Source organism: Pongo abelii, chromosome 6, assembly GCF_028885655.2.
Source record: "Pongo abelii isolate AG06213 chromosome 6, NHGRI_mPonAbe1-v2.0_pri, whole genome shotgun sequence".
In the NCBI taxonomy this organism is placed as follows: Eukaryota; Metazoa; Chordata; class Mammalia; order Primates; family Hominidae; genus Pongo; species Pongo abelii.
In genome coordinates this window covers 141,672,359-141,685,301 of record NC_071991.2, presented here as the reverse complement: position 1 = coordinate 141,685,301, position 12,943 = coordinate 141,672,359, and the positions used below count along the sequence as shown (strand labels likewise).

General features: G+C 39.0%; 1 protein-coding gene across 1 annotated transcript; it reads right to left on the bottom strand.

Annotated features, from left to right (window-relative positions):
- Window positions 1-4,923: 4,923 nt before the first annotated feature.
- On the bottom strand, window positions 4,924-12,943 carry LOC100437022 (olfactory receptor 2A14). Its single transcript, XM_002818613.4, has 2 exons — window positions 12,855-12,943; window positions 4,924-7,035 (listed from the first exon to the last, which is right to left on the bottom strand). Exon 2 carries the CDS (start codon window positions 6,982-6,984, stop codon window positions 6,052-6,054), a length of 933 nt encoding a protein of 310 aa, XP_002818659.3. The 5' UTR covers window positions 6,985-7,035; window positions 12,855-12,943; the 3' UTR covers window positions 4,924-6,051.

The following is a 12,943-nucleotide window of genomic DNA, read 5'->3' as shown; positions in this document are numbered from 1 at the left end:
AGCACTAGACTTCCCTCAGGAAAATATTTTGACCTAGAATAAACCCTACAGAGATGAGACACATACCGCTAAAATGAATATAGACTCCTACTCCCTCTGGAAGCCTTCATAGGATTAAATCCCAGATACAGACAGATTGACTGGACTCACTGAAGTTTCTTTAGCTAACTCTAGGAGCATAGCTTTTATTTTAGAATCAGATGAATAAGAACGTTCTTGAGTTTCTATTGAGAATTAAATTCCAAGGAGGATAATAATATATACTTATTTGTCTTCTCTCTAAGGGGTATAGGGAAGATCTCTGGATCTTCTCTCTGGAGGAGAACAAAGATTTTCTGATTGTCCTTACAGGAAAATTATCAGGACCAGGCAGGGCAGATGATGGCATCACACTATTTTTGCACAAGCTTTCACAGATCTCAAGGGTCATAAACATGAGGCAGGCATCACAAATTACAATATCCAAACTCTTAAAATGATTATGGTTTTATTACTTTATACTTCCCTACAATCTCCATGAAGGTATAAGAGAGGCCGTGACTTTCAGATAGTTGACAGGTGGTTTTCATGGAAACTGGTATGGGGACTCTGAGAAGGAACAGATCTCTCAATGCCAACGTAAATTTCTATTTCCTGTAGGAAGTGATAGACACAAATGAAAAAGGATTAAAATAGCCATAAGTATCAATTATTGAGCCCTTTTTGTGTTTCAGAAAATGTGACAAATGCTTTATATGGACTATGTATTTTAATCTGATCATTATGCTCATTTTACAGATATGAAGACTGACATTTTGATATGGTGTCTGCCATTCTTTAAGTGTGGTTGAGGGACTCTGAGAATTTCTGACAAGCTTTCAAAGAGTCTGTGGGATAAAAACTATTTTCACAATACTATTTAGACAGTTTTAATATTTTTTTACCCTCGTTCTCTCATGAGTGCACACTGAATTTTTTCAGAGGCTAACTAATATGTGATATGGCAGCAGATAGAATGAAGGAAACATAAAGTGCAGCTTTCTATTAAGCTGAATATTTTAAGAATTGCAAAAATGTAAAATAAAGTTACTTTTTATAAAATATATTATTTATAAGAATATCTTATGAAGAATATCATATTAACCTGTATTGGAAGCCATTTAAATTAATTAAAAGTAAACAATAAATTTGTCAGTTTTGATTTCTATTATAACATCAACAAATATACTTACATGAATGAAATATCTTCAGACCCTCAGTAATTTTTAAGAATTTAGAAGTGTTCTGAGACCAAAGAGGTAGAGAATTATTGTGCTAAATTATAGATCACCAATCTAGCAAGGACTAGAGCTGGAAACAAATGATCTTTATTTAATACCAAAAATGTATTCACCATTCACGTTCTATTGCAGTTGCAACAAATTAACAAAAACTTAATGGCTTAAAACAGCACATATCTATTATCTCACAGTTTCCATTCGTCAGAAGTCCTGGTGGTCAGCTGGATTCTCTTTAAAACAAAATCAAGATTTTAGCTTGGTCTGCAATTCTTATCTGAGACTTGGGATCCTCTTTCAAGTTTAATGGTTGTTGGAAAAATTAGATTCCTTGTGATTGTAGGGCTGAAATCTCTGTCCATTTGTCGTTGCTGTTTTCTGTCCTCTGGGATGGCCTGAGCTGCCTGCTGACACTCTGGTGCCTACATGTGACCACCTCCGTGTTTAAATCAGCAATGGTTTGTTGAGTGCTTCACACACTTCAAATCTCTGACTTCCTCCTCTGTTACTAGGTGAAAAAAATTCCCAGCCTTTAGAAGACTCACCTGATTGTTACCATGGTAACTTTCACATTTTTTAAGACCCATTGATCTGCAAAGCCCCTTCACAGCAGAACCTAGATTAGTGTTTGATTAAATAACAAAAGTCTAAGGGAGGCCATTTAGAGAATTCTGCCTATCCCATAAAGCCATTTCATCTTAACCACTGAGCAGTGTTTTCATTTTTTAGATCCTATATTTTTTCCTTGAACACATGCTGTTCTATCAATGCTATCTTTATTATAGGCCTCAAGCTATTGCTTCAGATTTCCCACCCAAAATAACATGGCCCTGAATCCAAATTCTGAAGGGAAAAATTTCCATTTCTGTGTCTTACTCTAAGTGATATGATTAGAATATTTTAAAGTTTTATATGAGTTTATATAAATTTAACTGAGTTAACCCTTTCTTGTACAGTTCACTCACCTGGCACTTGGCTTAGGCTCTCTTACCAGAATGATCATACTTTTCAGAGTATCTACATTTAGAAAAGCATTCATATAACAGATACAGCAATAGTGTCAGCATAAATATGCCTAATATCTGTGAGTCAGTGTGGGGTAGGGATAGACCTAAGAAAACAGCTAATCCGTCCTATAAAGTCGTGACATACACATACATTTTCATGTTTTCGCACTAATCTGATTACCAGCTTGCCCTCTTTATTTGCACCCTGTGATAACCTTATACAGAACAATTTAGCGTAGATATTAGCTGATGGTTAGTTAAATTAAGTTCTTCCACAAGGCCATCCTTTTCCATTGGTATCACATTCTGAGGAAGTTTTAACCTGATTTCACAATATATTTCATCATCAGTTTCAATATTAACATATGAGTTATTTGCATAAAATAGTTGAATATTACCAACAATGCCAATATTATACCATACTGCAGTGTGATCATGGTATAAGCAGTTTCATTCCAGAATAAATCAGTAAGCATTAGAGAAGTATTTGCTATCCCTTTCTAACAGATGTGGCCCATGCTCGTACACCATATTATTACTGACAAGTATCATTACAATTAGCCATGATTTGGTTATTTCTGGGTTCCAACTCTGTTGGGGACAAATTCAGTCACCCTATCTAGGTTTAAAGGCTTTCCACTAAAACTAGTTTCTATTGTGTGCTGCCACATAGCGGGGCCCACCTCTGTCCTCAGGTGAGGGCATGGTGTTTTCAGAATAGTTCCCAGAACTCCTAATTGTACTACAGGTTATTTCTTATTCAGATCTACTCTTGGGATGAAGGCAGTCATAGTCCATCAGTGAAAATTATCAGTGCCCCAGAGAACTTTGATAAGTTATAAGGTCTACAAGGTTCCCTTCAGTGATCCCCTTGTGCCTATTCAAGTAGAATGGAAGGCCATTGCCCCAGGGCTGCTTTTGCTTCTGTCTGCATCACAACAGCCAATAGGGACACTGCACAGTGGCTCACGCCTGTAATCCCTGCACTTTGGGAGGCTGAGGCGGGTGGATCAATTTAGTTCAGGAGTTTGAGACTAGCCTGGGCAACATGGCGAAACCCCATCTCTACTAAAAATATAAAAATTAGTTGAGTGTGGTGGTGCTTGCCTGTAGTCCCATCTGCTTGGGAGGCTGAGGCAGGAGAATTACTTGAACCTGTGAGGCGGAGGCTGCAGTGAGCCAACTTCACGCCACTGTAGTCCAGACTTGACAGGTGACAGAGCAACCCTGTCTCAATGAACAAACAAGCAAACAAACCAAAACAAACAAACAAACAAAAAACCAACCAACAAACAAACAAAAACACCAGCCAGTAAGTCCTGTTGAGTCAGGGCACAAACCCCTCCTCTAACACTGAGTCCTAGCTGTATCCTGTGTTATTTGCTGAGTCTGCAATGACTCATTCCACCTAAACTTCATTACATTTCTATGTTGAGTTCACTCCTTTGCCTTCCTCATAGAAGAGAATTCCCTCTTTTTTGCTTAGTCTAGTTAACATTTCTCCCCCTCTTAAAGTGAATTCAGCTTGTTCCAGGATGCCTAGGTAGGCATCTATTTCCCCTAAAAGCTTTTCTCATCTTGTGGGTCAGTCACCATTCTTTTCGTTGTCAAATCAAATGTCACAGAGAATTCTATCAGTGAAATATTTTGTCATAAGGGATGGTAGACACTGAGAGGAAAATCGTATGCTGTTGTGTGAGGGCTAGAAATGGGCAAGTTGATTTTAAAATTGGCTGAGGAGCACCAAGAAAAAAAAAATGGAAACAATAATACCTTAGTATACAACACTTTACATTTCAGGAATAAAAAGGAAGCAAGATAGGTTAATACTTTCTGAGATTAGTGAAAGTAAGATAACTTGTGCTCTGAATATCAGAGTAATGTTCAGCTTTAGAAATCCCTGCCCTATCAGTCTAGTGATTCCCTTCTTTACATAGTAAAGATTTCTACAGTATAAGAGCTCCAGGCCGGGCTCCGTGGCTCACACTTGTAATCCCAGCACTTTGGGAGGCTGAGGCGGGCAGATCACGAGGTCAGGAGATGGAGACCATCTCTGCCAACATGATGAAACCCTGTCTCTAGTAAAAATACAAAAATTAGCTGGGTGTGGTGGCAGGCACCTGTAATCCCAGCTATTCGGGAGGCTGAGTCAGGAGAATCACTCGAACTCGGGAGGCAGAGGTTGCAGTGAGCCAAGATCATGCCACTGCACTCCAGCCTGGTGACAGAGCAAGACTCCATCTCAAAAAGAACTCTAACATATCCTGAGGTTTTGATATCAGTGATTTTTCTTTCTACGTTCTCTTCCAGGCAAAATTATTTTCAGCTATCAGCTTAGGGTTAAGAATTACATTTCTGGGTATTCCAGGCTAAGATGAAAGTGGCTCTCTCAAAATATAATTAAAACTAGGACTTTTTCAATATCAAGATATAAGATGCTTTTAACAAAATGGTTGCTAAATATAAAAGAAAACAATTAAAAATCGAAAATCTTGTTAAATCCACTCTTAAAAATTAATCTGTACAAGATATCTCTATGCTTGTTTTCATTGGACTGCTGTGCTCCAATTAGAATATTGAGTTGCAAACTTTTATCCTAAGATCTCAGGCTCAAATTAGTGATGGAGTGTGAGGAGCCTGCTCTTAATTCCTGTGTGATGGAGAAACCATGAATATTTACAGTCCACTGGCTATTGAGTCATGGCATATTTTAGAAAGTGTCAAAGGAGGAAAAGCCTCACTCTCGAATAAGTACAATGTGATCACAGGGATTTGACCACAAGACATGTCAAATCACATGCTCCCTGAGGCCCCACCCAGTGAGGGTCTCTAAAGTGGGATTAGCTGGAACTATACCAGTTTTAAGATCTAGAACAAGGGTTCACAAACTACTGTCCCTGGGCACCATTCCAGCAGCCACCTGTTTTTACAAATAAAGTTTTATTGGAACACAGGCACACCCATTTGTTTACACATTGTCTATGGCTGCTTTTGCCAGAGTTGCATTGTTTTGATGCAGAAGATGGCCCTCAAAGCCTTAAGCATTAACCTGTGTATCTTCACAGGAAGAGTCACTAATTATTGATCTTGAGGATCTGTACTATGCTCCTGTTAACTCAATCTGACTTGGCACAAACTCTGCTAGTATCGACCATTTCCAATATTAGAAATAGATTTCCAATAACCTCAATGATAAATAAGCCATTAAAAATTTCAGACATTTTAGTGGGTATATAATAGTATCTCATGGTGGTTTTAATTTACAATTCCTTGCTTACTAATGGTGGAAAGCAGCATTTGTATGTTTATCAGCCCCTTGCATTTTCTGTAAGAGTATCTGTTCATATGTTTTGCTAATTTTATAAAATTTGGTTGTTTATATTTTTGATTGTTGATTTAAAGGAGTTCTTTCTATGTACTGTATAAACAATAGTTCCATTTCTGGGTACATGTAGTTTCCATAGGATCACTTGGTTTGTGGCTTGCATTTCTTCTTTCTTAACGGTTACTCTGATGAGCACGATGATTAATGTGAAGAGGTCCTATATCGAACTTAAAAATTTTATATCTAGGGATTTTTGTGTCTTCTCTATGAATTTATGCCTATCCAGGATTATAAATGCATTTACCTATCTTTTCTAAAAGATTTGTGTCTTCAGTTTATATGTATAGGTCTATAGTATTCCATTTTAAGGTAGCATTTATTCTAGCAGAAGACAAAAAAAAAAGCCAACTTCCATATTTTGCAGGGAGCAAGGCTCCCTCCCCATGGTTCACTTTGAGATGTCTCACATCAGCCTCTCCTTCCTCAGTGCCCTCCTCAGGGCGCCCTTGACCTCTGCATTTCTTAGGCTATATATCAGGGGGTTCAGCATTGGATTGAAAAAGCTGTAAAACAGGGAAAGAACTTTCTGCTGTTCATCAGGATGGCGGGACTTGGGGGCCATGTACATGACAATGGCGCTGCCGAAGAAGAGTCCCACCACGCAAAGGTGGGAGGAGCAGGTGGAGAAGGCCTTTCTGCGGCCCTCCCCAGACTGGATCCTCAAGATGGCCGCCAGGATGCGCAAGTAGGAGACCAGCACCAGGCAGAGCGGCCCCACCAGGATGAACAAGCAGGCTGCAAAGATGACCACCTGGTTGAGCCAGGTGTCAGCACAGGCCAACTTGAGGACAGACAGGATTTCACAGAAGAAGTGGTTGATTTCATGAGGCCCACAGAAGGGCAGCCTCAGGATGAGAACTAAATGGACCAGAGCCAGGAGGAAGCTGAACACCCAGGAAGCCACAGCCAGGACAGTGCACACTCTCCAGCTCATGAAGACATTGTAACGTAAGGGGTGGAAGATGGCCACGTAGCGATCATAGGACATCACCACCAAAATCAGACACTCTATGTGAGCAAAAGCCAAATACAAGAATGTCTGCATTATGCATGGCAAAAAGGAGATGGTGCTTTTCTGGTTCATAAGATTCGTCAGCATCTTGGGGACATTGTTGGAAGCATAGGACATGTCAACAATGGCCAGGTGCGAGAGGAAGAAGTACATGGGTGTGTGAAGCTTACAGTCCAGGCAGATAATCCCAAAGATGACCCCATTCCCCAGCAGGGTGAGTGTATAGAAGACAGAGAAAAGTCCACAGAGTAGAATCTCCAGTGCTGGGCCAACCTGGAATCCCAGCAGGGCAAAGTCTGTGATCCATGTCTTGTTGCCTTCCATGCTCTTGTGGCAGAGAAAGACAAGTCCTCATCTAGGACAGGAAGGTCAGAGCTGTGGGCCAGTCAAAGATGCACAGAGGGGGCACTTAGAAATTATAACTTTGAATGGATTTTCTAGAATTTATTCTCAGATATGTTGCCAAAACTAACCAGGGGTGCTCATAAAAATGGGAAAAAAATCGCATTGTATCAATGGAATAATAAGAATACATACATGTATATGTGTATATATATTTGTGTGTGTATGTGTACATGTATATAACATTTAATAAAATATAACAAAACAGGATCTATTATAATACACTCTACATAAGAGGATATACACGCACATGTGTTATTTTGAAGAACTCAAGTATTCTTGCTTCCCTTTCAGTGTGAAATCTTGATTTTCACGTAGTTTGAGAAGAGAGGACCTTGACAAATGTTGCATTATGAGGTGGTTTCACTTGCTCATCCTGCTTCCTTCTCAGTTTGAGATGTGCAGGGACTGGCACCCTCTGTTTTCCATGGGCTTGCTCACTGTCCCTCACCTCCTCACAGGCTTTTCTACCCACTTATTTCAGATTTAAAATCCCTTCTAAATAACTTTCAATTTTGTAGTTTCTTTAAAACTTTCTGAGACAAGACGCTCCTTTTCAGAAGCTGGCCAGTACTCCCTAGCAGCAACTTTAGGTGCCTCTTTTCCATATCTGGTGTTTGTAGTTTTATTTTGAGAGTTTTCCTTACTTCTTCATCAGCATCTGTTATTGTAAATTAGGCATAAGTGAAATAATTCTTGGCTACATACAATGAATACATGTATATATCTTTAAAATAACTAAGCATGGTGACATTTCTGAGGTCTTTTAAATAAGAAATTCAAAAGAAAAACCAATTTACATTAAGTGGTTACACTTAAAGATGATTGCTGTATCGTAATTGTATTTTCTTGGACTCGTTTCTCGATTATAACTTAATATGTTGACATCTCTGAGCTTATCTTACTTTCCAGTGTGACAGAGTCCTTTGTCATCAATATATTCCCAGCTATGGCAACTTGGGTTGCTGTTAGTTCCCCTAACTGCATTCTTCTCCATCACCTGTGATCATGCCAGCAGCCCTGTTGCTGTTCAGATGGAATCTGAGCAGGTGATGGGGATGGGAACATGTGCAGCCCCAGCTGGTAAGCTCTTTCTAAGGAGCTCTGCCTGGAGGGTTCTGGGTCTATCCAGCCAGCAGGGGGCGACCAAGGGCCATGAGAAGGATGGATGGCCTCATCAGGTGGAGAAACCATGTGACCTGGTGCTGTTCTGTTACACTTCACATTTATTCCAGAAACAGCCTGAGGACTATCTTTATTTTCAAATCAGGCTAAAGGTTCAAATCCAACAGGATACTTTTAAAAAACAATTTGATGTCTTTTATTTTAGTAAATACGTAGATCCTCAAATTTATATATTAAAATAGGATTATATTGTACAGAGTATTTAAACATTACAATTTTCACTTAACGTAATACTTTTCCTGTATTGAAATTATATTTGATGGACATTATTTTAAAGGGACACAATATTCTGTCACAATTTATTGAATTTCTTACTGTTGGAAATTTTCGTGTTTCTTATTTTTATTGGCATTGAGATACATTTCTCTTAAACTTAAGATTTGGCTATATTCATAATTACTTATTAGAACATATCCTAAAAGTGAAATTGCAGATGCTAAATATATAGACATTTCAAAGGTTTTTATCCCTATTTTAGCTTCCATCTAGAAAATTTGACCAATTTCAATTCCCTCCCACAGTGTGTAAGAATCATGTCTCCTTGCCACATAGTCAGTACTAGGCATTACCAATTACAATCTCTGTTAATTTAATAAGCAAACAATATTATGTAACTTATATTTGTATTTCGTATATCCCTTAATGAATGATCCTTGAGTGCATGATCTGTTTCAGCCACTGTTCTAAGCTTTAGAGGCACAGCTGTGGATGATGTAAACACATTCTGAAAGGGAGGCAGATTATAAAGAAGTAATATTAAGGTGATGTGCTTCTCTTCCACACCTCACATTTCTATTTAGGGAAGGAAACCTCTATGCCCCTGGATAAAATTGTTTTAGAGTATACCTGCCTCTTTCTGTCCCCTAATTTGTATGATTTGTGAAACAGGAAAGAGAAACTGAGGATGAGCTTTCTCTGTTCTCTGTTTCACCTGCACGCATTTCTATCTGCTTGGGATTAAGGTATCAGGAGCATGTTCAGTCCCATTTGGAGGTGGGGAAGGGGTGTCAGCTAACGGTTGTGGTTTTAATTTGGAGAGAAGCTTTGTTGAAAATATAAACCAGGCTTTTCAACAGGCCTTATTAATAAAATACCTTTTTGAATTGTATCTGATTCTTTTATGTATTATTCAACTTATTTTTTCCGGACTTGGAACAGAGAGAGGGCATGATTCATTACCACTCTAAAAGACCAGGAGTAAACAAGTAAAGATAATTGCTGGCCATGAAAAGAACAATGAAGGAAATAATCTAGGTAAAATAATAGAAAGTTACTTGATTTGAGGGGGGTCTCCTTTAGATGGGATGGTTGGAAAAGGTCTCTCTTAAGAGGAGACAGGTGAGTGGAACCTAAACCATGAAGGCCACTGCCCTGCCCAGAGCCAAAAGAGGACCGTTTTCTACACAGTGAACAGTAATGGAACAGTAAACGCAAAGTCTCTGAACAAGATGCACTTGGTGAGTTCTGGGAAGAGAAAGAAAGAAACACAATGTACCTGAACCATAGTGAGCAAGAGATTGTACTTATTCTTTGTAACCTTGTTTGTATTTTTAACAATCTGAAATTGACATAAAGATTCATCAGTTTAGCTGATAAATATACTTTTGACCTTATAATAATTGATTTACTTTTAGATTCATGAAAGCAGAATACAGTCAAAAGATATGTACAGAACTTCCAATGAGCAGATATTTGAAATAGGAAACTGTTTAATTTTCTGCACAATATAATTTTAATGCCAGAATGGTAGTTGTCAATTTTTGGACACAGCAAATGTTGTGTTAATGTCCCAATGAATCAAGCTGAAAAGGAGAAGCCTTTTATCCCTGAGACCTCCAAGGACATGGATATTTTGCATATTTTTAGTCCCTCCTGGTTCCCATCTGTGGTGTACACATCTGTGCTCCTACTGTTCCAAGGCCCAGTGACATAGGTAGCAGGCATTTGGATGCTTTAGGAGTAAAAAAAAATCCAGTCATTACCAAATAAATACAATTGTCTGGTTAATCTAAGTTCATAATTAAGCAAATCTGGGTTTATAGTTTTATTTGTAGTTTTTGTAAAGTAAGGAATTTCGGGGGAAAAAACCCCAGCAGCCTAGAATAAACTATTTCTAAAGGGCAGGAATAAAGAAAGAAACAAATAGAATTCTTAGAGAAAGTGAAATTTAATCAGATGTGAACTACATTCAAACTGTATAAAACTCTGGTTATCAATTGTGCTTTTAACAGTTGTGTACAAGAGGCCACAAGGAGAAAAGTCTATAATGGTGGCTACCTACACACAGAAATTGTCCATCAGTTCAATTGTGAAGTTAAGATAAGTAAACAAATATATAGTATAAGAGGAAAATAGTTTTTTTTCCTTTTATTTATTAACATCCTTTTGTATTTTGGATTTCACAGTTCAAGTAGTCAGACTTTTCTTTTAGAAAAAGCCTGTGGCAAGTTCAATAAAGAATCAGATACCTGAAAGGAAGATTTATTTAGGCGTCCACTCCAGTTACACATTGCAGAGCAATCTTCAGTGGATGGAGTAAGGGAAAAAACTGCATGGATACATTTTTCTGTTCTTAAAGAGCAAAGCAAATTTAGCAGTGACAGAAAAAAATATGGTCTCTGAATAAGAATGAAAGCAACAGGAGTAACAGTCTTGGCCAGAACACTATTCCAGTCTTGATTCTGAGCAATGAACATGATGCATTTGAGTCACGTATTCTAAGGCTCATTATTGTCAAATGTAAAATGTTGACCACAGATACCAAAATGTCTGATGTGAAGAAGAAATACCATCTCACTGGTACATTATAGGAATTTAATACATGTCAGCTGTTACTAATGATACTAAAGAGATCGTAAAATTGAGGGAAGTATTAAAGCATAGGAATTGGAAATCCAGTGCAATCATCATGGTGTTGCAAACACTTTCACGTTTATCTTGCTTTTCTTTTTGGCTGTCTTTGAGTTTAAATATAAGACACACATTTTGCTTTGATTTCCTAATAGAAATGTTTCCATATTTTGATTTTTAAAATTAAAAAGCAATTTAAAGAAACAGAAGACTCCTTTAAAGTAACCACACTCCTTACTGAAGAAAAAAAAATACAGACTGTAAAAGCAAAAGGTCAATCCCACCATGCTAAATATCCCAATGATAGAGAAAGGATTAATTTTTTTGAAAGAAAAGGGTGGCGTATTTAGGGTATTTAGCACTGACACAAACGAAAAGTTTCTATTGAAAATTGTCTTAGAATGGGAGTCCTGGGGCCTCCAGCAGTGGGGTTGTAAGGCAGCACTGATTTGTCAAATCTTTGCAATTACTCAGAAATAACTTGCCATCTCCAATAATATACTTTGGCATTGAGCTTAGTCCCAGGGAGCAGCCTAGTTTTTTTTTTTTTTTGAGACGGAGTTTCGCTCTTGTTGCCCAGGCTGGAGTGCAATGGTACGATCTCGGCTCACCGCAACCTCCGCCTCCCAGGTTCAAGCAATTCTCCTGCCTCAGCTTCCCGAGTAGCTGGGATTACAGGCATGCGCCAACATGCCTGGCTAATTTTGTATTTTTATTAGAGATGGGGTTTCTCCGTGTTGGTCAGGCTGGTTTCAAACTCCCGACCTCAGGTGATCTGCCTGCCTTGGCCTCCCAAAGTGTTGGGATTACAGGCGTGAGCCACCGCACCTGGCCGCAGCCTAGTTTTAAAAGCAAATGAACAAGCATGGATTCCTGAGCCCTGCAGCCTGGGTTCAGATCCTGGCTTTGCTACATACTAGGTTTATGACTTCTCTGTGCCTCTTCATGCCTCAGTTTCCCAATCTACAAAATGGGGTGAGTAATAAATTCTGTCTCATAACATAGTTGTGAGGATTAAATGCATTAACTCACATAAGAACTTAAGTTTTTTAGACATATAATTAGGGATATGAGAACAATCATTGGTGAGAATGTCTGGAACCAGTCATCATATGGAGACATGTTATGTGCTCAACGGTTCCTCTGCTAAAATCAATAAAAAAAAAAAGAGAGAACCTGTACCCTGACAGGCACTGGCTTTTCCCTGTGAGTGAATGGTGCCTGTATCCAGAACAACTGAGAAGGGGGTCTTGTCTGGCGACACAACGCTTCTGAGAATGTGCAGGACTAGGCAGTTAGCAGAGGGGCAAGGAGGATACATCCCTGGGTAAGCAAACCACTTAAAAACTCTACTTCAGTTTTTAAAATTAGCATTATTTGTAAAAAGAGGCACCAGAGCCACATAGCCCCTGACAATCATTGGAGCCCTTTAGCCAGATCATACCCTATAGGGATGGTTATCCGATCCTCTTCTATGGCACAGTGACGACAAAGTCAGGAGCTGCCACAGGGTAATGAGGGGATACGGATGGAGGGGCTGAGAGGGTCAGAGGTACATGGCCATATCTTGGGATAGACTGTGGTCCCCAGAGTGCCCCTCAGGACCCTAGCTATAAATACAGGCTTAGAGGCAGAAGGAGACCACACAGCATGGGCATTTCATCGCTACTATCTGGAGCCAGTGATTTCATTCACTGCCCCTTTCCCATTCCCATCTGTAAACCCCTTCTCAGGGCAAATACACCACATTTACTTACAGTGGAATAATCTGTGGTCTTTTCTTCTAATATACCCTTGGGCTTGCTAGGAACCTCAAAGACAGGAAAGGCAGAATGGATAGACTGGG